Source organism: Sciurus vulgaris (genome assembly GCF_902686455.1).
Source record: "Sciurus vulgaris genome assembly, chromosome: 8".
NCBI lineage: Eukaryota > Metazoa > Chordata > Mammalia > Rodentia > Sciuridae > Sciurus > Sciurus vulgaris.
This window is the reverse complement of record NC_136468.1, coordinates 134839603-134864162: the sequence shown is the minus strand read 5'-3', so window position 1 is coordinate 134864162 and position 24560 is coordinate 134839603. Positions and strand designations below refer to the sequence as shown.

At 35.3% G+C, this 24560-nt stretch overlaps 1 protein-coding gene across 14 annotated transcripts in view; it reads right to left on the bottom strand.

Moving 5' to 3' along the window:
• MTMR3 (myotubularin related protein 3) overlaps positions 1-24560 on the bottom strand; it is a 120206-nt gene that overhangs the window by 30488 nt on the left and 65158 nt on the right. For 5 of the 14 annotated variants that reach the window (XM_079151252.1, XM_079151260.1, XM_079151262.1 and 2 more), the window contains 6 exons: positions 17630-17717; positions 11072-11161; positions 10564-10680; positions 7629-7661; positions 3770-3852; positions 1561-1727 (listed from right to left, as the gene is read on the bottom strand). In XM_079151252.1, the coding sequence (XP_079007378.1) occupies positions 1561-1727; positions 3770-3852; positions 7629-7661; positions 10564-10680; positions 11072-11161; positions 17630-17632 (493 nt within the window). In that variant the 5' untranslated portion in view covers positions 17633-17717. Of the gene's footprint in view, positions 1-1560; positions 1728-3769; positions 3853-5285; positions 5403-7628; positions 7662-10563; positions 10681-11071; positions 11162-17629; positions 17718-24560 lie in introns of those variants that run through there. The other 9 variants (XM_079151263.1, XM_079151254.1, XM_079151264.1 and 6 more) reach the window with 4 other exon arrangements.

The window sequence follows — 24560 nt, the reverse complement described above, 5'->3', positions numbered from 1 at the left end:
TGTAATGGTTAAAAACTCAGAAAACATACACATTAGATTTGTACATGTCGCTGCCTGTAAACTTTACCATTAAAACCCCCAAAACTGGGAAACAGCCATAAACGAATCCAAAAATAAATTTAAAATGACAGCATCTCAACAAAATGAAAGTCAGGAAAAAGATAGGGGGCATGGTCAAGAGAATACAGAGAATAAAGAAAGAGTTTAAGCACTTTCACAGAAACTTTCAAGGTGGGAACTATTTATGAATGACTGGGTTCCTCCAGCCTAGACAAGCTCAGCAGAATTTGGATTCTGAGGCTCGATGAAGGCAGGTGTCTCTGTTCTTCAAACTCAGTATCCATAGAACCCCACACATTGGCTCTCAGTAACTGAGGACTGGTTTTAAGTCCTACCTTGTTTAATGACTAGTAGGGAACATGGCAACAGGCTTTATCTTTGAGTGCCCCATTTTTTTTGTTTCTTTCCCTTTTTGGAGCCTCCATTTCTTTGACTCCAAAAACAAGGATAGCAGCCTATCCTGCCTGGTTAAAGAAGTCATAAGAATCAAGCAAAAGTACATATCAAAGTATCATTTGAAGTAAGACAAGGCTTATGTCTGTCAAGCATTTTAATGAAATAGGACAACAATCTGAACCAAAAGCTTCCATCACTGATGGGCCAGGAAACAATATAATATAAACATAGCTATATGAGCCTCGAATGTTTAAAATGACCCAAGGCAGACAGAGAAAATTGAAGATTCAGTATTAAAATTTCAGGTTTAAAGAAAAGCCCCAAAAGTAAACTTTTATTTAAAGGAGGCTCACAACTTTTATTTTTAAATTCAAGACATTGCATCTAAGCCTGACACATTGAAGAGCTGGTGTTGGACCAGCAAAGTTCTACTTATCAAAAGCACAACATTTACAGAAAACTACATGCAGAGAAATAGCATGATCTTGGTCAAAGACACTTCAGAGGAAGACAGAAAATGAAGGAGACAAAGACTATATGAGGAGTCAGGAAATCTGAGTTTTAGTACTGGCTTAGCGTCTCTGTATTTGTCCTTGAAGAAGACAAATTCGCCTTTCTTGATTTCTGTTTCTTCATCTTTGGGCAGGACAACTATCAATCTATGCCTTGAAAATTCTACGACAGCAAAAGGCTATTTTATATTTCCTATTTTCAAACCCATGTACCTTTGTTCATGCTACTTGCTGTCTAATGTTCTTTTCCCCATTCTCTAATCAATGAGCTCCTATTCAACCTTCAAAGCCTACTCAAAAGCCACTTTTAATGTGAAGTCTTCCCAAACTTATACACAAAACTCATACCTCCCCTTCCACTGGGTTCCCATAATACCCATGAATCTTATTATAGTTGCTTTTAGGTCTAGTAGAACAGAATACCACATCTATTATTCTTCCCTTCCCCTGGAAGCAAGAAATATGTTCTTAGGCTTAGAAGAAAATGGGCACATGCTATGCTCCATAAAACATACATTGGTTGAATACGAGAGTGTTAAGGCACCCCACTTCATATTAAGGTTACCTCCAGTCCCATTTCAGAAAGGGTTACCTGGTCTGCACAGGTCTCCATGTTGCTCTTTTTCACTGGCATAGACCTCCATGCACCAAGCATGGTATGCAAATGAGAAGAGATCTTCTATTTTAGCAGGTGGTCGGATTGCGCTGTTCAGTCGCTTAAGCCAATCTTGACACTGTTCAAAGGTTGAGAACTGACACCTTTGTAAAGCCAAACAAGTATGAATGTAATCAGATGACAGCTATGAAATCTAAGAAAAGGCACCATTTTGAGAGTGTCTATTCATAGTGAAATACTAACTGTACAGAAAGCATCAGAGGCAGTCATGTACATATTCACTAGTTTACAATAAAAACAGGTCCAAAAATTTTTAGCCAGCAGTGCAAAGTATCAAATAAAAGAGCTGGACATTGGAAAATGTGTTCTGATAATCTACTGAAATCTCTTCTTAGAATGATTAATTATGATTATTAAAATAAAATGGCAGTTATTCTTTCATGAACAAGATCTCATTCTACTTCTTTAATCAGTATTATGGTCGTCCCTTTCAAGAAACTTATTTAGAAGAGTCCTTTTTGTTTTGTCATGACATACTAGGCCAAGGTAAAAAAATAAACCACAAACACTACTTTTAGCCAGCTAGGGAGTAATATCAAAATTTGTCAACTTAGCAATGAGGACAAATCAGTATGTATGGATACAAAATAAGACAGATTACACTGAAACTTTCAGCTCTGACCATGCAGAGAACAAAACAAATTCTATTTTATCAATGAGATTTTCAGTATGTACAATTAAGAGGTTAAAATAATCAATGCAAACTGATTTTTTGCATTTTAAGTACTTTGAGTTTTTGAATAGTGTTTAAGAGTGAATAATTAATAAGCAAGCTTTGTAAAATAGGGGTGGTAGCCAGTATCAATCGAAAGTAAGCCAAATCTCACTGGCTAACATGCTACTTAAATGTTTACTCAAAAACTAATAAGGAGGGCATTTACATCTCTTCTTTGTCCCAATCAATGTGACTCACCAACATGCCCACACAATGTTTATTGGCATCTCAAAACAGATCAAAAGGATAAAGTAAATATATTCATAATTTAAAATTTTTGGAGCTACTAAATTTAAAAAACACATTTCAGGCATCATTCTTCATTACAGTTAAAATTAGATGGGAAAAAATAACGAATGCTAAATTTATGGAGAAGTTTTGTTGAGTAGGAAGACATTTTCTCAAAGTGTTTCTCATAGACTATTAGTTGTAAGAAAGAAAATATAGCAATTATACAGAAAACAGGTGACAGTTTGATTGGAATAATCAAAATTCACTAATGACGGACAAGTAGACTGTTTGCCTCTGGATGCAATACAATAACACCCTGAAAAGGACACAAAAAGTATTCCAACTGAATACACAGAATATAAGCTGTATATACACTATCCCAGCTGGGAATCCCTAACAATCTTGATGAAACGTGGGACAAACTCAAAATAAGAAACACTTTGTTTAAAAAAAAAAAAAAAAAAAAAAAAAAAAAAAGACCATATTCTTCAAAATGTAAATGTCATAAAAGACAAAGAAAGGCTGCTATGGAAAATGTTCCAGATTAAAGAAGGCTATTGAGTTATGGCAACTAAATGTACCTATTATCTGAGCTACACTGAATCAAGGTGGGTCAACTACCAAAATTGGAACATGAATAGTAGATTGGACAACAGTTATTACCAATGTAAAACTGTGATGTTGATAATGATACCATGGTTAAAGAAGAAAATATTCTAACTTAGGAAAGCACTCTATGTATTTTGGGGTTAAAAGTCATGCTTATGTCACTTACTCTCAATTTGTTCAGGAAACTCCCCTCCCCTCCCACCCACTCACACACATATCATATCACTCAGAAGCGTTCTGCAAATAAAGCAAATTGGGGTAAAGTGCTAACAATAGGTAAATCTGCTATTCACCTGTTGTACTATCACCTTTTGTACTATTTTTACTTTTGCACTTTAAGAAATTTGAAATTATTTCCAAATTAAAAATAAAAGAATCTGTCAACATAAGCAAAATATCTAAGAGAAAATATTGTAGACACTAACTACTCAGAAAATATTCCTAACAGTGCTTACTTTCAAAAAGATATTTTGTCAAGTTACCAAACCACGTATCCATTCTTTTTATTTGTTTATTTATTTTTTATTTTTACAGACTGCATTTCCACACAAAACAGCTACACAAACGTACCTGATAACTTTGCAGTCTTTGCAAGTCAAATGAAGCTGAAATATATCTCGGCATTCAACACTTTCTATAAGCTGTAATGGAACCTGTAATTAAAAAAGATGAAGTCCCTTAGTCAAAAAGGCATTGACCTTGCAGTTCTTCAAAGTGCCCAACAAGACTGATTAGAAAGATCTACAGGGGAAAGAAGCAAATAGAACTGCAAATTTAGCTGAATTGATAGTACCCAAGTGATTAACTACGAAGTCAATCAGGGCTTCCCTTAACTCTTTATCCATGGCCTCTGAAGACAACAAAGGGGAGGAAACACCTCTGGAAAAGCAGGGTACTATATCGCTCAAACATCAAACTCACAAGCTTTGCTCTCAAAGTACTAGTTTTAGAGGCTATTGCTGTCTATGATTTGCAATGACACAAAAACTGAAGGGCACTAGAACAACAGTCCAGTCTTGCTTATAAAAAAGATTCACAGAACAGAGTGCAAGTGAGACTCTACCTGCTAGTTGCTTCAAATGACAAAGTGGGCTTATGGCTTAGTGACAGCAAAGGAGACTCGTGAAAAAGCTAGAAGTCTAAACTGCCTGTAGGTTGCAAAGAAAAGATGACAGGACAGTAGCACCTGGTTCAGCTCTCTGCTCAGCAGGATAGACTAACAGGAATCAAGAGGAAGGGAGAAGGCCACACAGTGGTCAAAGAACCCAAAACTAAACAGGTACAACTTGCTTCAAAAGACCAGCTGAAGAATCCTGTTTGCCAAGCAGGGTTTGAGGTCTGAGCAGGCTATAATGATTCTCTTCCTGCAGATCTGATAACAGACTACTGAACACAGGACTGTGTAAATAGTGAATCGGATCAGAGAAAGGAGGGAGACAGGAAGGAAAACATCTGAACAGGATGCAAATCTTAAGGGTGACATGAGGATCCTCCTCCCTCTGTCCCTGAAATCATCCTAACCCCATAACTGGCTTCAAAAAGCAGATTTCAGGCCTTCAAAGCAGAGGTTGGTAAATTAATTAGTGGACATTCTTATCCCTTGCAAAAGTAGTGGATCATGTGTCTTTAAACCATATCACGTCCAGCCCAAATCTGGCTCTAGGAGTTGCAAGCAGCCTTCCAAAAATTCATGGTTAGCTTCAGAAGAGGGATACAATCTCCTCCAAAGCAGACAGAAACAAGAGTTCTGACTGCACAGGGTGGCCCCTGCATCAGCTGAATCAGTTTCAGGAACAGGCTTTCTGCAAACCCTGCAACACCACACAGCTGCTACAGTCAGTAGAGAACTCTGAGAACAAGGATGTGGAGATCAAAAAGAAGCCCAGTGCTGGAAATCTGAAACAAAGGAACAGAAACTGGGGCAGGGATTAAAGAAGAGAAGAAAGCAAAATAATACTATTCAGATAAATGGCTGGGAGTTTTTACCTCAGGGCTAAAGTCTTCTTGCTTCTAAGTCTATAATCTATAAAAATTCCCTTACAGTTGTAATAAGACTGGGAATAAGACAAAGACTAAGAAATCTTGCCTGTGTTCTGAGAAAAAAGAAGCTTTTGGCTCTCTGTTTTTTGTGTAAGTCCTTAACCCCAAGGTGCTGTGAGAAACTGCAGCTGATGCGGCTAAAATTCTTTCAAGACCTGTACATCTAAGAAGGAAAGAAAAAAAATGTCAGTAGAGATAAATTATAAAGGAGGAACATGGAGATTAAGAAGATAGAGATTAGAAGATGACACTGATATGTTCTCAGGCCAGCCCCTTTGGGTGTTCTGTAATAAACTCTCATCACTTTACTTATTAAATGTACTCCAACTACCTTGCCCACTCAACCCCACCCCACATCCCAAAAAAGTGGCTAGCTGACAGGCAAATGAGAAGCCCAAGTTCTAGGCTTATTTTTCTCAAATTTTACCAATTAAAAATTTGCCTGCTTCCTGGCTTCCTTGAATGAACCTCCAGGCCCCTTATGTGCCACCAGTCTCTGCTTTTTGAGCTTCAGATGGTCACAATTTAGTAGGTCTCATGTACAGGAACTGGGGTGAAGTGGGATGAAGTGACAGCAAGTTTTAGATTGGAGATACTAGACAAGACACCAAAACAACCATGTGTGCTCAAGTCAGATTTACAGAACAGTGATTTTAATACTCATGCAGATTGTTCCATGCAGGATAGTTTAATATGTAATAAGAACAAGGACATTTAAAAGAGAAACACCTAATTTTGTATCAATGAGTATCTCCCTTTTTTACTTCTCCATTCTACTCTCCTGTTCCTCTTCAGTGTTCCATTCATAAATTTGTCTTCTCTTCCTTCTAAAAAGGCAGAATTTGCTATCTTTTCCTCTTTGCGCATCCAATTTCTACTTTAAGACCTACCACATAACTCAAGTTTTTTTAAATATTTCTCACCTATGGAAAGAATCTCTTACCATTTCTATAAGTAAACATATCCACTATTCAATCTTGTAAGCAAAGAATTAAAGATTCAAGCCAGTCTACTTCCTAGTCCAGGTTGGTTGAACTACGCTATAAGCTAGCAGCAAAGTCTGGGTCAGAATCCATGTCTCCCTTTTAAACCAGGTTCCTTCCACCATATATGGTTTGACTTTCTTTCTTCCTCTAAGATTGCCTTTCTGTTTAGTATGAGCTTTACTTCACTTTTCTTTCAAAAATAAGTGGCTTTTTCACCAGGGATCATCAGAAGAAAAACGGAATTTAAAACAAAGATTCCTTAGAGGCAATTCCATCTGCAAAAGAAATAGAAAATCACTTTCAAACCCTCTCCAGATCAATGATTCAATGTTTCAGAACAACTCATTTTCTTTTTGCTTCTTCCTCTTCCATGTTCTACCTACCAGGTAATCCTACCTTTTTATAGTGCTTTTCCTACAACTAATTCCACCAAAATCATGCTCAAACAATGCATCAAAAACACTTGGCACTGTTAATCAAATCCTCAAAAGGCCAAAAGTTACATTCACAGGCACCAAAACCCAAGAGCATCAATCCAAATGCAGAAGAGAAGCAATTTAAAAATTTAAAAGACATGCACAGGTATTAAGATCAACAGTTCTGTCACATTCAAGAGGGATCTGGTATCATCATACTCTAGTTTACCTCTTCCATTCATTCTGGGTGGATGGGTGTGTGCCTGCATGTGCACTGTTTTCAACCATCAGGATTTAGAGGTGAAATATTTCTACCTTTCTAAAAATAAGCACTCTTTTCATAATCTGAATGGTAAGTACTAATGTTACATGTACATATGAAGTAAAACTGACAGTAACATAGTAAAAACAATGAGTCTAATCCTAGAATATAATAAAATATCTAGGCACTAAATCTAACCAGATGAGGAAAAATACACACATACACAAGCTATCTCCTTCCAGCCCTGGTTTCACAGGCCTCAACTATTACATGAATGTGAAGCCAAAATACGTTTAAATATTAACAATAACCTCCTCCTAGTGTATGGGAAACGAAGGTGATTGTTGAAGTAAAATGCAAAGAAATGTGAACAAAAAGTATTCCCTGCTGCTACACTTCCAGTTTTTCCTAACAGGCATTGACAGATTGATCTGGAAATAGAAGTTTAATGTGCTCTTAAATACAAATGTTGATTTTACAAAATTATTTCTGGTTAAAACTCGGATTACATTTTTGAAGGTCATAATTCCATTGCTTATGCATAAACTATGGGGCTTTATCTTCACCCCACAAGCTATTCTCATCAAAGCATACCACTAGAACAGGGAAGCGAATCATGCAGAGAAGACACATTTTGCCAATTTGCAAAGTGAACATCTGACACTCAAAACCAATTTGTTCCAAGCACAGGTGCAGTAACCACCTAGGATTCTCATGCTACTTACTTTGATTTCAGAAGCAGCAGATTGAGAAGCAGTCTATTGAATTATACAACAAAAAATTGTTTTAAACTTTCATAAATTCTACTTGAACACTTCCTTGTATATATATTATCTAAGCTTCAAAAAAAATACCTATATATATGTAAAATATAGTTTTGGGAAAAAACAAGAATGGAAGCAATTCGTATTTTAAATGTTACAAATGAACTCTACTACAGAGGTTCTTTAGAAATTGGAGCCTTGATATTTAGTGAATGTGTGTAGATTAAAGTAATGATGTTTATGGTATCTAAATCTACTGACACATTTTACTTAATGTGCTGTGAAATTAAAAGAATATATGATATCAGGTAGCTATTTAAAATTTGATGGCAAGTCATTTTCTAAAGTGCTAAATGATGCAAAGTGGGGCATGCTACAACATAGAAGGCACATTTAGGTACTGATGGCTTAAAGATTATTATGTCCAAATCAAACACATTTAACAGGGGCTTCTTGATCTCCCATATTTTATTAAAATATTTATTTGCTGAGGAAAGGACAAAGGGAGGGAGAGAGTGAGAAGCAGCACTACCAACAACCTTCTGATGCAGGAGAAGTCATTATTTCCTGGAGTAACCTGATGTTTCAAAAACCTTAACACTGTGATGAGATTAATATATTGGTATGGAGAAGTGTTGGTCTATCTCAACAGGAAGTGTTTATAGACACTATGATGCCAAAATATTTTTGCATCACCATCTTTTTATGCGAAGTCATTATTTGGGCTTTTTAAGTGATATGCAGGCTCTAAGTTTAGAATTATAATGCTAGAGAAAACACATGTATATGAGGAAATGGGTCCAAAAGTAAGAACAGTGGTAAGTTTCCTTAAGTATAATACTTCATCCAGAATAGGGGACCAACAATTTTAGTGACTCTACAAGTACAGCTACTAAAAGACCAAAAGAAAAAAAAGACACAAGCCTAATCCCATAGAAATACATTGTTTTAAACGGAACTTTAAATCCAAAAAAGGGGAAAAAATGTCCAATATCTATTTCAAATTATCAGTAACTTTAATTCACCTAATGTTTAGTGAACAGCATAGCATCAGGAGACATATTGGATCCTGAAGATACAAAAATGAAAACAAAAAATTACAACATGCCTACTAAATATTGTAAAAGTATGTTCAAGATAAAGAAGAGGTCATGTGACTGTGATTAACTGTCAGGAAGGGAACTAGGACTGAGCAAGGCTTCTTAGAGGAAGTTATTACCTGAAGTGGGTTTTGAGAGATGAAGGAACATTTCCTGGGCAGGAAAGAATGAAGTAAAAGTGAAGTAAAAAGTTAAAAAGTATGAAGTATGGTTGACCAGTCCAGGGAGGCTGGTTTTACTAGTAAAAAAGGTAAGAAGTGGGAAGAAGGAATGTGGAAAACCTTGCAGGGACTCAAGGATCACAGTCTCACATCACCTGAAGTAATTTGATTTTCATCTTAGAAGTAGAAAAGAAATACTGAAGGGCTTTAAAATAGTGAATGACAAGACTTTCTCCAATAGACCCTATTCCCAAAACACATCTAAACCAGTCAAAACCCAAAATGCTGATAATACAGTATGATATGGGAAAATGCAATAATACGAAACAATATCATTTTCACATGTAACTTAATTACAACTTCATTGAATCCAGCCATTTCAAAACACTGAAAGAACACAAAATTAAATTGGGTAGTTCTACTAATTATTACTTCCATAGTAGATGGTGGAAAATTTTTGATTGCTAAGATCTTAGCATTTCCACCTTTTCCCCTCCCTTCACACACACTCAAATCCAAATGGACCCTCCAGATCATAATGCTATATGGTATGAATGACAAGTATCTCCTCATTCCTTGATGAATTTGGCACGTACTTCTAACTAATAGACAGAAAATTGATGTAACAAGTTGATTGTAGCCCAAATCTAGAATCCAGAAGGAATTCAGGCCAAAATAGCTCCTGGACATAAATGCTTAATACAAAGATTAGACTAGATTAGATTAGACTAGACTAGACTAGACTAGACAGATGCCACAAACTAACAAATGGCAACCACTGACTCATGGTAAATGAAAGAATGCAACTTGAGATTTTGGGTAACTTTTGGACTAGTGAGTAAAATGAATAAAAGTGACAGATCTCAAAGAATCACAAAATGAACCCCAAAACACACAATCTGAATGGGATATAGTACTGAACTCCTATAAGGTATTATAATACACTTCTCTGTGCTAGTACTGACACGCAAAAAGCCACAATACTAACAAATGAAGAAGAATGCATTCACTTGGAGCAAGTACATGAACTTCTGTGCCTCTGTGGGTTTAAGTTTACTAATGACAGCAGTATGCTGAAAGATTCAGTTCACTGAGAGTACTCTCATAATTGAAAAAGGGTAAAGGTACTCTTGAGAATTCCTTTTCTGCAGTAATGTATAGTTCATTATGCAAATAAACATTGCACTTAACATCTATACTTATACCACTTAGGAGTCATTAGAGTAACTTCATCCAATAATGAGTTTGCAGTGAGTTCAAGAACATATCATCTGACATTAAGGTCCAGGAAATTATCTCAACTGAAGTAGTTGGTAACTACTAACAACTGAGGAATAAAAGTCTAGTCAGACTCTGTACCTTTATGAAGTTTAACACACAGCATTATCTAGTGCATACTATTCAGTATTAACTAAAACAATGAACACCTCAGCTGACAACTGAACACATCATTTTAAATAAGGCATAAGAATTACTTACTAACCAAATGTCCTTTGAGTGCAAAACTGAGAGAAAAGCAGAGCACACAATGCTCACACACACCAGAATCCTGTATGCTTCTACTCTGAGTACATTACCAAGTTTTTTCAACTTCCTTTCTCTGTCTACCTTAGAGAACAGTTGGTAATCACTTACGTTAACAAGAGACTCCTTGAACTTGATGTGAAGTCTATAATTTGAAAGGGCAATGATGGCATCCTCGGCACGGCCCACATACTCTGTGCTCTCTCCATGAAGTTCAAGGAAAGGAACCTTCAAAATGGAAGATACTCTTCAGAGTTCTGAAGCAATAAGACCAAGTCTTCAAACATAGGTCAGGTGAATAGATGGTGCATCCTCTTTAAATGGACAGTCATCAAAGTTTAAAGTACAATGTATAAGTAAAAAAAAGGATGAATTTATACCCACCAAATTCAAATACACTTATTCAAATCCTGAACTCCTAAAAGAATGATAGAGCACACAACATCTCAAACAATGAATTCTCAGAAAATAAGTCTTGCTAGAATAATTTCCAACTTGCATTTTTATAGGTATGGTTTTAAAAATACATCAAACCATCACTTTAATCCATTAACTATGCTACATCATTACTATGATGCTCTAAATACACATTACACAATCAAAAGTGGCCTGTAATTACCTGAAGATTCTCATCCTCCCGAATCAGCTGCTTCCTGGGAAAGATCTGATTGGCCTGGATGCACTCAAGACTGTGCCGAGTCTCTTCATCCTGAAAAAACAAATTTTTAAAATAATTTCAAAAACTTTTAGTTATCTATATTTAGTTTTTCTGCCATGTCTTCTCACATAATCAAAGTAAGAGCCCAATGACCAAAGAAAACACGCAGAAAAATGCAAGGAAAAAATAATCATTCCCCAAACTGTTCCATCAAAATATTAGCTGTTGTTGCTATGGTTTGGATAAGTGTGCCCCAAAGATCCACATGTTAAAGGACTGGCCACCAGTCTGTGATGCTACTGGGAGGTAGAGGTATCTTTAAAAGATGGGGCCTAGTGGGAGGAAGTTGTGTCACTGGGGGCTGCTACTGAAGGAGAAATGGGACTCCAGCCTTTGTGTCACCTTTTGATTATAATTAAATTTCCATCAATTTAATCTTGAAAAGGATTTTTAAGAAAAAGAACTGAATTTCCCAAATTGAAAACATGTATGAATACTAGCCCTAGTTTACTCTGCCCTATATTCCCAAATAAATCTATTTCTTTTAAGGAAATTTCAAAAGAGAACAAAAAAATCTCATCTAAATGGCACTTCAATTTAATTCACATTTTAAAAAGCAACTTTTTTGGCAGGGGCACGGGGGGAACTGAACTCAGGGACACTCAACCACTGAGCCACATCCCCAGTCCTATTCTGTATTTTATTGTAGAGACAGGGTCTCACTGAGTTGTTTAATGCCTCACTTTTGCTGAGGCTGGCTTTGAACTCACAATTCTTCTGCCTAGCCTCCCAAGCCGCTGGGATTACAGGCATGTGCCACCGCCTGGCTATAAAAAGTAATATTTTACATTATGAATTTTTACAGTACAAGAAGACCCAAAAGAAATGTAATCTGTTAGAAAACCTAACTCTAAATGATGGTGGAATCTGTTTACATAGATTTTTAAGGAGACAGGGAAGTAGTGTTGAGAGTTGAACCCAGGGCCTCCTCACACATGCTAGAAAAGTGCTATAGGCAATCTTTTTTTAAACACAGCAATTTTTAAAACAGCAAAAGCCACAATACGTTCAACTTAGAGCAGTAAGAATTATAACCACTACTTATAGAACATTTAGCACATGCTACTTATCACAATTTGGTAAATCTCCTCAGAGCGGGAAGAAGAAAAGTATAAACCAGGGGCTGGGGTTGTGGCTCAGTGGTGGAACGCTTGCCTGGCATGTGTTAGGCCCTGGTTTCAGTACTCAGCACCATGTATAAATAAAAAAATTGAACAAAAAGATCCATTGACAACTAAAAAATATACATATAAAAAAGTACAAATAACACTTATGGTTTTATTTAACGGCAACTGTAACCATAAGATTGTACTATTTTTATCAGTGGGGTTCTCCAAGTGAAGTATACAGATTCTGAAAGATCAAAACCACCTCCACCATACTAGCATTATCTGCCCTTTTCTCTACTATGTTGACTCTTTCTATTAGTGCAAAAAGAATAAATGGGTAAAACTGAGCACCTTAGTACAATCAAGAGACACCAATTTAAGAATGACCTTGGAAAAGGCAGGAGAAAATTATACTGAAATACTATGGTTGCCTCAAGGAGAAGTACCTGTGTGACTTTCAATTAACACTGAATTAGCCATTTTTTAAAAACCATTTTAATTGAAAGAACACTGATGGACAAATTGTAGAAATTAAGACGTGGCCATTTGGCAGATCTTTCTTCCAAATAACAGTAACTGCTGATAACGTATTTTTTAATGCAAAAATAACCACTTGTCAAGTTTTGGTGTAGTATTAAAAGGAAATACACACGATTCTCTAAAAACACTATTAAAATATTCTTCCCTTTTGTAATTACCTATTTGTGTGAGACTGAATTTTCCTCACATTTGAAATAAAACACTATATTATAATAGATTGAAAGCAAAAGTAGATATGAGAATCTGTCATCTATATTAAACCAAGCATTAAAGAGATTAGAAACATTACACTATTTTTGGATGAGAAGGTATTTTTAATGAAAAATTATTTATATTATCATTATTACATATTATTCATGTAATTGGTTTGTTCTTATTTTTAAATAAATTTAGGAGCATTTTAAAAATTTCTTGGTTTTAATTTCTATTATAGTAAACACAGGTAAACATAACCCACATAAACAAGCCCTCTTGGGAGTCCTCAATAATTTATCAATGTAAAGAGATCCTGAGACCAAAGGGTTTCAGAACTGCTGTTCCAGACTGTAGTCTAAAACGAAGTAACAATTAAAACTGTATAATTTGAAAAGCCAGGCTTTCCCTAAAACTATTCTCCTAAAACAGGAAAAGTCACTGACAGACTTGAGTAACAACAACATCAATCATCATTCTACAATCTTTGCTACTAAATGACTGGGCCCAGTCCAGCCCTTTCGGAGAATCCTTTTGAGACACAAGCTTTTTAGGGACCTTTAAAAAAGACTGACACTTAAAATTTATGAAGGAATACTTTTAAATTATAAAAATATAACTTTATAAATGGTTTATGAAATGTTATGAAAAATTATGGAACTTTCATTATTAAATATACTATTATTTTTTTTAAATCTGTATGCTAGTGTTACTTTCCTAGGATTATAAAGATCTCCAGCATGATTGTTAAGAAATTATAGCTGATAATTCTGTAATTTTAAAAGCAAAATTTAAGGAAAAAACTTATTTCTTATGTACCCAAAATAAAAATTTAAATGTTTAATGAAGTTGATGCATTTTAGTAAGGCTGATATGACAGAGCTTAAGGGTCTCCAAAAGTGTAATTACTCCACTCCTATAAACACCAAAATAACTTGTTAGATGAAAAATATTGTATCAATCAGTACCATATGATGCCTGTCCACTCATTTTCTTTGAAGTTAATGAATGGGTGAAAGAGCAACAGGGAGCAGTGATTTTTAAAGAGAAACCCATTTTTCTACCCTTAAGTACTGACTTTTTAAAAAAAAATCCTATTTTCATTCTTAAAAGGATTCTTAAAGAATGCTTAATATTTGCACTTAAAGAGAACTAAAGAAAAGAGGTGGAGAGTCTTGAATTAAGAAAAATATTCTCATAAACTAACAGGGAATAGGTAGGAAATGCTACAAAACAGGGAGCGGGGACAGCTTCTAAAAATTCTTACATGAAAGTACACTTTAAACATGCCTTCTCAGCATCACATTAACCAGCTTTTTAACTCACATAAATGGATAAGGCCTAAGATCATTTTACAGAGGCAGTCATTATTTCTTTATGTGATCTCCTGACCCAGTTTTCCAATGACCCTCTAAACAGCTCAGAATTGCAAAAATGTAGCAGACTTTTCAAAAAAAAGAAAGAAAAGGGAAAAGGGGGAAAAGGAAAGAGAAAGAAAAAAAGAGATGCCATTTACCTATTCATTCTTGCTAGCACACTCACTTTGTTGTTCATCTGAACCAATGTACATATAACCAAAGTAGCTACTGAAAACTGAAGGGGAATTGTTTTTAACTTTTGAGAACTCACAATTAAGCCAGCAAGACAAGAACATGGAGTACCTATTATCAGTTATATCAAATAAATGCTCTCTTTAAAAGACACTGTCTCAGCTCATATTACCTATAAGGCTTCAGAAAAATTCCCCCCTTGTACGTAAAACTGCATTTTTTAACCTCAAAGATTTAATTAACATTAGGACCAAATTTTCACTGACTTCAGAGAAAGTTGATTTATAAAAAACATTACTTGAATGAACAATTCAAGTAATTAACTGTCTAATTTTAGTATAGTTTCTGTGAGTTTTACAGATATAAAAGGAAACCCAACTTGACACAGTTGGTAGGGTGAGAAACTGGGAAGAGGCAGAACAAACTGGAAAGTAGTGGTCTGATAAAAAGTTGGGAACATATTTTGCCTAGGCTATAAGCAGTTATTCATTAGTATTAGAAAACCACATTGTTGATTTCCTGGTATTACTCAGGAATACCACTCAATATAGAATCTGGCACTTCTTAGTCTCCACCTAGCTCTATAAGGTCAGAGGGGTCACTTGCAAAATCCCAAAAAGGGATCAGTCAACCACAGTTTTAGGCTGGCTTCTGCTACTGCTTAGATTATGCAGGTAAGAAAGTTAAGTACATACTTCAGAGAAGTCAACATTAGGGATAAATATTTAAAGCATGTAAGACTGCTAACCAATTAAGCCCCATGAACTAAATCTGTATCTAGTGTTCATGTTCAGAAAATGTAAAAATAATTACCAGTCCTTGGGGCTGGTATTGATAGTTATCGAAAATACAGTTCCCTTGCTATAATCCTTGGAATTTGGGTCAAAATAATTCAAAGGGGTGGGAAGTGCAGAGTAAGAACTGGATGAAACAGAGAGAGCCATGAACTGATGGCAACTGCAACTGAATGATATATATGAGAGTTCACTACAAATTCTTTCCTTGTATAGTCTATGCTTGAGATTTACCATACTAAAAATGAAAACATCTTTTCCTAATGCCTGGTCTCTCAAAGAGACATAAATAATATCATTTTACTTCTTTTAAGATTAGAAAAGGCAGAACAGGATGTTATGCTCAAATTATTACAGAAGTGTAGGCTCAAAAACAAACTTCACTGCACCAGAATTTTCTACACAAAACTCAGGACTAAGGACATACAATTTAAATGCTAAAACAATATGGTGTATTAAATACATACCATATGAGTGGATCAAAGGCTCACTAACTTGCAAGGTATTATATAGCTAGTAAAATGATCATTAGGAATCCAGTGAATTAGCAAGGGAAAATGGTTAATGCATTTAGTGAAACAGGCAAAAGACTTCATTATGTTATTCTAACTATATATATAGATAGATGAATGACATGGACTACTTAGGAAAACATAAAACCATAAATTCTGCTGGTAGAATTATAAATCAGAATTTTTTAAATTTTGTTATAAGGTTGTTTTATGAGGAAAAATAAAAAAGATGCATGGTCAAGCTGTTCCCCAACACACAGGCATCTCCAGAGTGTGTCTACAGCACAGGGGCAGGAAACACACAAGGAGAACAGAGATCCCAGCAACACCAAGAAGAGGACCATGCTATTTGTCTCTAGCTATATGGTATACAGTAAAGGACAAAACTTTCTTACAGAACAGACCTGCTTTCCTAAACTCATAATTTGATAATCATTAGCACTGGCATAGTATACCACATAAATTCTAGGCAAGCAATTTTCAATTCATTATAAACTGTGGGACATGTAATAAAATAAAATGTAGTCTAGAGAAATAACAGTCAAAGTTTGTCAACATTTGGGTATAGGATAAATTAGAAGGTTTTAATACCCACAAACTAAGAAAAAAATGGCTCGATTTAAGAAGAGAGCAGTTACCTTTCCCCTCTTTTTCATATAACATTTCTGCACAACTACTTTTGTTTTGTTTTACTCTGTTTTTAATTTTAAAAACATTTTCCACACACATCCCTAATGAAGCTTGAAATTAACATGGTCTTTTCAATTCCTTCTTTGTGCACCAGCATGAAACAGTTTGGATCTTGGAAACATTACAAGGTAGAAACAGGACAATATTACAGAGAACCATTTTTATTTTAAGATCTGAAGTGCTGTTTACATGTCCTCGAAATTAATGAAAATGTAGTTGGCTTGTTGCTCCACCTTCTCCGCCTACTCTGGGCCCTAAATGGCCCTGAAGTCACTGAAATGTCCATTATATGTTCTTTTCAGTCAAAGGTGTAAGCAAAGGATTGCATAGTTACTCCCCTACTTTGGAACCAAAACAATGCCTTAAAGAGACATACATAAGCTGGGGATGTAGCTCAGTGGTTGAGTACTTGCCTAGCCTGTAGGAAGCCCTTGGGTTCAACACCTAGTACTGAAGGGGAAGAAGGGGAAAAGAGTGTGAGAGCAGACTCATAGGAAAGACAGGGAATTGTTTTGTGAGGTGATGCACGTTAATTAACTCAATGTAGTCATTCCACAACATATACACTTCAAAGCACATTGCACACAATATACATAATGTTGTCAATTAAAAAATAAAGAATATGCAAATGAAAAATCATTTTCATTATATTCTGTTTTCTAGAAATTTCTCTCGCTCTTTCCTCCTCCTCCTCTTCCTTCTCCTCCTTTTGGTGTTGAGGATTGAACCCAAAGCCTTGAGTTATCACTGAGTTTCACCTCCAGCCCAGTTTCCTAGAAAAGGATTGAAAAACCTAGAATCCAAGAACCACATGTTATTTGGTCTTGGTTCCATTCCCTGGCTGATTTAAAATGAGACTTAGTGTCCAGCTCACAGAATTCAAGTTAAGAGAAATGAAACTGCTCTATATACTGGAGTACGCTATCATTACTAAGTAAATAATAAAAGAAGAGAGTTCTAGGGGAAAGAAAACTGATTTCCAACGAAAACGAAATTGGGTAAGTATGATTAGTGTTCAGTTGAATTATCAGAATTGAGTTCAACTCCAATTTTCTTATTTCCTTTTACTTACCATGACAGGAAGCCCAGATTAGGAGGAGAGTTCCCCGTCCCTTCTTCAGTGTCTGGCAAGGCTCTTCTTTCGCTTATGCTGAGATCTTTTATTTAAGAGAGAGAGAGAGAGAGCAAAATTGGCAACAGTTTCCCCCTAATTGGCATACCAACAGAAACTTTCCAGAAAAAGTTCAATATCACCCAGTCAGTTTTCATTAGTCAATTCCCAACATGAAAATGCCTTCACAAAAAATCTTTCTGGACTTAACCTAGTTCTGAAAAAAAAAAAAAAAAAAAGGGGGGGGGTACAGGGTGGAGGGGGTTAAACCTCAGATGAAAGTAATAATTAAAATCAACCTTCAAGTAAGAAAACAATATTCTTATAAATTTTCAGAATGTTTGTATGGATCTTCTATCTATGGAAAGCAAATAGACTCAGCAAGCAAAATATGAACAAACTGCTTATTATCCCAATATTCTATACTCACCTGAAAACTTACACTGTGCTAATACCTTCCACTTGTTTTTTTGTTTGTTTGTTTGCTTTTTGTTTCCTTGTGGCATTACCCAGGGGTTTTCTCTCACCAAGTCACATCCTCAGCCCTTTTTAATTTTTTATTTTGAGACAGGGTCTTGCTAAGTTGTCCAGGCTGGCTTCAAATTTATAATCCTGGTTATGGGGAGGCTGAAGTGTGAGGATCACATGTGTGCTACCGGCTCCTTTTACTTGATTTTTGGTTGGCTTGGTTTAAAAAAAAAAAAAAAAAAAAGGAAGGGGAAAGGGAAGAATACCCAACTAGAAATGCAAAGACAGGCTATTAAAAGTATTACCATCGTCAATAAGTTGATCTTTTCTTTAAACAGATTAGTCTCAAACAATGCTGACATTTCTGACTTGCTGGAGTTCAATCAACAGAAGATATTGTAGGGATCTTGGTTTCAATATTCAGCATAAACAAGGTAAGTGACACAACAGAGGACATCAAAGAAGTATCAGGACCCAGATCATGCAATGTTGTTGGGGTGCTGTGAGCAAGAGCAGCATCAAATGACTTGCTTTCAAGGATTACTCTGGCTAGTGATCCTAGGTAGGTAGTAGTTTAGATTGTTGGGAAAGAAGAACAAAGGAAGAAGCAGTTGGAAGGTTATTGTAATAATCCAGCCAAGAGACAAGGTAATAGTGATGGAAATGTGGGATGTTGCTAGGTTCTGGATAACCTTTGAAAGTACCATCTTCAGGATCCAAGTTGATGAATCAAATGTGAAAAAAAAAAAAAAAAAAAAAGACAGTTTTTTGCCCCAGCAAATGGAAGCAAGGATTTCCCATTTATTGATGGGAAATATCCACGCAAAGACAGGAGGATAGCAAGTTCAAAGCCAACCTCAGCAAAAGTGAGGGGCTAAGCAACTCAGCAAGACAAAACAGGTCTGGGGATGTGGCTCAGTGTTCCAATGCCCCTTAATTCAATCCCTGGTACTGCCCCTCAAAAAAATAAGTAAATAAAATAAAATTTCTAATGACAGCCTCAGATACACATCTGAACTGCTATGGGTTTTTTGTTTTTTGGGGGCGGGGGCAATAAATTTGATTCATTTTACAAAATTGTTATCTATCTCAAAATGAAACTCATTTAAAAAAAATGTGAAAAAATGTAAATGGAATGTGAAGAACCTGAAACCCTCATACAGTAGTGATGGGAATATACAACCTCTGAAAACCATTTGGAAGTTCTTTAAAAAGATACACAGAATTGCCACAATCCCATCAATTCCATCAATTCCAGTCCTGGATATGTACCAAACAGAAGTGAAAATATATATCTACAAAAATTTGTAAAAAATAAATGTTCATAACAGCATTATTCAGAACACCCAAAAAGTGGAAAAGACCCAAATGTGCACAAACATATGTATGGATAAGCAAAATGTTTATACATACAATGGAATATTATTCGATAATACAAAGCAAGGAAATACTGAATACTAACATAATACAAAAATGGATGAAAACATGCTAAGTCAAAGAACCTGTGGCACAAAAGGCTACAAATTATGTGATTCCATTTATACAAAATGTCCAGAACAGGTAAATCCAGAGAGAGAAAAATAAATCAGTTGGTTGCCATAGGCTGGGTTGGGGAAGAACAGGGAGTGACTAGTAGTGGGTATAGGTATCTTTATGGGGTGATAGAAATGTCCGGAATTAAGTAATTGCTGATTTTTTTTTTTTTAGATTTTTTTTTAAGTTGTCGATGGACCTTTATTTTATATATAGTGTTGAGGATTGAACCCAGTGCCTCACACATGCCAGGCAAGCACTCTTCCACTGAGCCACAACCCCAGCCCAATTGCTAATATTTGTACAACTTAATCAATACACTAAAAAACACTGAATTGTATTCTTTTTTTAAAGTGGAATTTATGTGATATGAATTGTAGCTCCGTTTTTAAAAATATTTTGTAGTTGTAAATGGACACAATACCTTTATTTTATTTATTTAACTTTATGTAGTACTGAGGATTGAACCCAGGGCCTCATACGTGCTAGGCAAGCACTCTACCACTGTACTACAACCCCAGCCCTGTAGCTCAGTTTTTTCAATGTGGGTGAAAGCATATGATAAACACAAGCACCTGGCAAAAATACTAATAACCTTACTGCAAAAAAGTGATAGGATCAGCCTAGCAGTAGTGAGCATTCTTAGCAAAGACTACTTTTAATTGCCACTTCAAAAGGAGCCATGCCTCTTAAGGAAACAGACAATTTAAGGTCTAGAACAGAAAATAGGCAAGTTGATTCTGGAGCATTTTATTAAATTGTAAAGCAAGAAAACTATCAACCTACAGAGAATATGTTAAAAGAAAAAAGGGGGCAACTGAGGTTGTGGCTCAGTGGTGGAGCGCTTGTCTAGCATGTGTGAGGCAGAGGGTTCAATTCTCAGCATCACATATAAATAAATGAATAAAATAAACTCCAACAACATCTTTAAAAAAATTAAAAAAAAAAAAAAAAAAAAAAAACAAAACCCTCAGGAGTCAACCTGAAGAGATTCACTAGCCAAAAATTGAATGTAAGCAAAAACAGTTAAGAGCAATGGATTGAGTTTTGGTATGTTTAAATATGAGTCCGTGGGGCTGGAGTTATAACTCAGTGGTAGAGCACTTGCCTAGCATATGTGAGGCACTGGGTTTGATCCTCAGCACCACAAAAAAACTAAAATAAAATGCAGGTATTGGGTCCATCTACAACTAAAAAAAAATTTAAAAGATGAGTTCATCATGAAACACACTGTGTGTGTGTGTGTCTGTCTGTCTCACACACACACTTGTGCATACAACACCGGAAGAGGGAGACAACCTTTTAGTTTTAAAAATCGGTTAAGGAAAAGTATCCTGTGTTTTACATACAACCTGAACCTATGTAGAATCAAGTAGTTATTAGAGATGAATTCTACCTAATATATGAAGACCAAATTAAACATCACTATTTTACAACTGCTAAAGAAATATAGGATGCAACTACTGATCTACTCTATAGAAAACTACAGAAAAATAACCCAAACTCTTTATGCTGCAAGATAAAAGAGATAGAAGGGAAACCTGTAGATTAAGAGACTTAAGTGACCATTTCAACCAACTGCAACATATGGACCTTATTCAGATCTTAATTCAAACAAAGTATAAAAATAAATTGAGACATTTAAAGAAATGTGACCACATACTAAATACTTGATGATATTAACAATTTATTAATGTTCTATATATGTTCTATATATGAGCTAATGTTGTGGTAATGGGTTTTTTGTGTATAGTTTTTTAAAATAGATTTTATATTTTTTTAAATAGCATTTATCTTTTAAATACACCATAGAAATATATACGGATGAAATGATATATCAAAAAGTAGGTGGAATGAGGAATAGCTATAAAACAAGATAACTTTTGCAGACCACTTAGGTAAATAAGTGGAGATTTACTATTCTCTCTACTCATACATCTGAAATTTGACATAATATATTAAAGCTTTTCTACTATAACGGCAGATCTTCTGTCTCAAGACCCCCAGTTAAACATACAATCTAGCAATCCCACTCTACTGGGTATATATACAAAAGAACTGAAATATGTTGAAGACACATCAGCACTCGTATGTTCACTGCACCACTATTCACAATAACCACCATATGGAATCAACCTAGGTGTCCCTCAATTGATGAAAGGATAAAGAAAATGTGGTTTACATACAAAATAAAATATATAGTCAGTCATAAAAAAAATGAAATTGTTACTTGCATTAATATGTATAGAACACAGGACATTATGTTAAGTGATATAATTCTGACACAAAAAAGACAAAGAATGCATACTCTCACTCTCAGAAGCGTAAAGAAGTTGATCTCAAAGAAGTCAACAATAAAATTGTGACTAACAGAGCCTAACAGGGTGCGGGGGAGACAGAAGGAGAGAGGATGGTTAACAGGTACAGAAATACAACTGCATAAGAACAGGATAACTTCTAAGGCTCTATGACACCACATGGTAATCCTGGTTGACAACTGATTATTTTAAAACAGCAGAGGATCTGGAACAAAGTACCCAACACAAAGAAATGATTGGTGTCTGAGGTGAAGAATATGCCAATAAGAAGTCTGATCTGATCATTACATACTGCCTACACATACTGAAATGTACTCCATAAATATGTACAATTACAAGGTGTCCGTTTAAAAAATACATATTTTAAGACTGTTATTAGAGAACTATTTTAAATAATCGAATTTATTCAAATACGAGTCTTTCATAAAACTAAATTTACTATCTATAAAATAAACATCAACATGCATTTAGTGTCTCTTTGTGTGTGGTAATGTAGATTAAACCCAGGGCCTCAAATAAGCTAAACAAGCACTCTACACTGGGCTACCTCCCTAGCCCCACCTTTCTCTGCACCCCACCCCCTGCTTTTTTAATTTTTGAGACAGGGTTTTGCTATATTGCCCAGGCTAGCTTTGAACTTGAAATCCTCCTGCCTTCACTTCCCAAGTGGTTGGGATTCCAGGCATGTACCACTACCCAGCACACTTAGTGTCTTTTAAGATTTACTTTTTTCCAGAAAAAAATGCACAAAACACTTACCCAGGAATCACAGAGCAAGATGTTCCAACTGAAATGTACTTATCTAGTGACAATTAACTAAAAATCAATTTCCAATTACAAAGTAAATTGTTGATCAGCAGTTATATCATATACACATAAGAACTTCACAGTCAAGCTAAATTTTTAATAAGCCTGGGAATAAGCACAACAAAGACTTGCCATTTAGCATTAAAAGACTAAAGCAATTTAAAGAATCTTCACCCAGAAAAGATATCCTCCATTTTTATACCAAATGAAGACTCTGAAAATAGCATACTGCACTTCAGCCAGTCAAAAATTACCCAAGAGCCTACTATGTCAGACAGTTTAATATGTATTGGTTCTTGCACTAATGCAGTTTATGTTCCAATGTCAAAGACAGATAAAAGACATGATAATAATTAAAAGTATATTAAACGCAATGAAGGAATGCTGAGACAGACTGAAATAAAAGAGGTTGGGTCATCAGAAAAGACCTCTCTGGTGGGAAAAGCAATCCTCTGGTATAGGTAACAGCATAATATTTCAGAGATGAGAAAGACTGTCATATTTGAAGAACTAAAAGGAGGAAATCACTGAAGCTGAAATATATTGAATCAGAAGAAAAGTAGCACAATTTAAAGTTGAAATGTGTAAGGAAAGTATCATGTAAATAGTACCAAGCCAAGATTACATTCCAAGCACAACAGGACACCATTTATAGCACATAAAGAGCACAGTGACATGATATGATTTGAAGATTATGCTGGCTGCTGTGTGGACAGTGGATTAGAGAAGGGAAAGAAAAAAGAAGACAACTAGGGAACAATTACAGGAATAGGATGGTGTTCTGATTTAGAATAGTGGAAGTACACAGAGAAGAAAAATATAAGTATCTGAAAGGTATTTTGGAGTATAATGACATAACAAAGGTAAAAGCATGGATGTAGGGGCTAAAGGAGAGTGGAGAATTTATAATTCAGGAAGGAAAATAAGAAAGTAGATTTAAAAAATAATTCAAAATAAGAGGTGCTGCTTTAAGAATTTGAGAAAAAGATAAAGTTACCATAGGGATTCTAAATTCATAAGAAAAAGCCAAGATCATAGGTAAGTCTGCAATCAATCTGAATTACAGCTGCTAAAGGCTCCTTTTAAATCTACAAAGAATGGTCAAGACCAATCCTTAGGAAATATTCATGGGTCATTGCTGCACCTCAGTTGCATAACTTGGGCTCCACTGTGGTAGTTATACTATCACTACAAAAGGGAGAAATTGAGTCATTAGTGTTAGTCTGATAAGCAAGCTCACATGTCTTAACTGTTTAGGTATAATAGTAATGGATGGTCATGCAATAAATTTTTAACATAGCTATAAAAGGTAAACAAGTACCCTCTTATAATGCTGGTGGGAAGATAAAATGGTGCAGCATGCAGCCTCTTTGGAAAATAGCCTCACTTTTCCTCAAATAGTAAAACATAGATTTACCAATTGACCCAGCAATAACATTCCTAGGTATTTATCCGAGAAAACAAAAAAGTATGTACACATAAGAACTTATACATACATGTTCACAACAACATTACTGAAACAGCCAAAAGGTGGAAACTATTTGTTCAACCATATGAACATTTGGATTAACAAAATGGTATCCAAATAACATATTATTGTTCAGTCATGGAAAGGAATGAAACTTTGATAAACCTTAAATTTATGATAAAAGAAAGAAGCCAAACACAAAAGACTACATGCTGTAGCAGGAATATGTTTACATGAAATGTCTAGAACAAGGAAATCTTCTAGAGATAGAAAGTGAATCAGCATTTGTTTCAGGCTC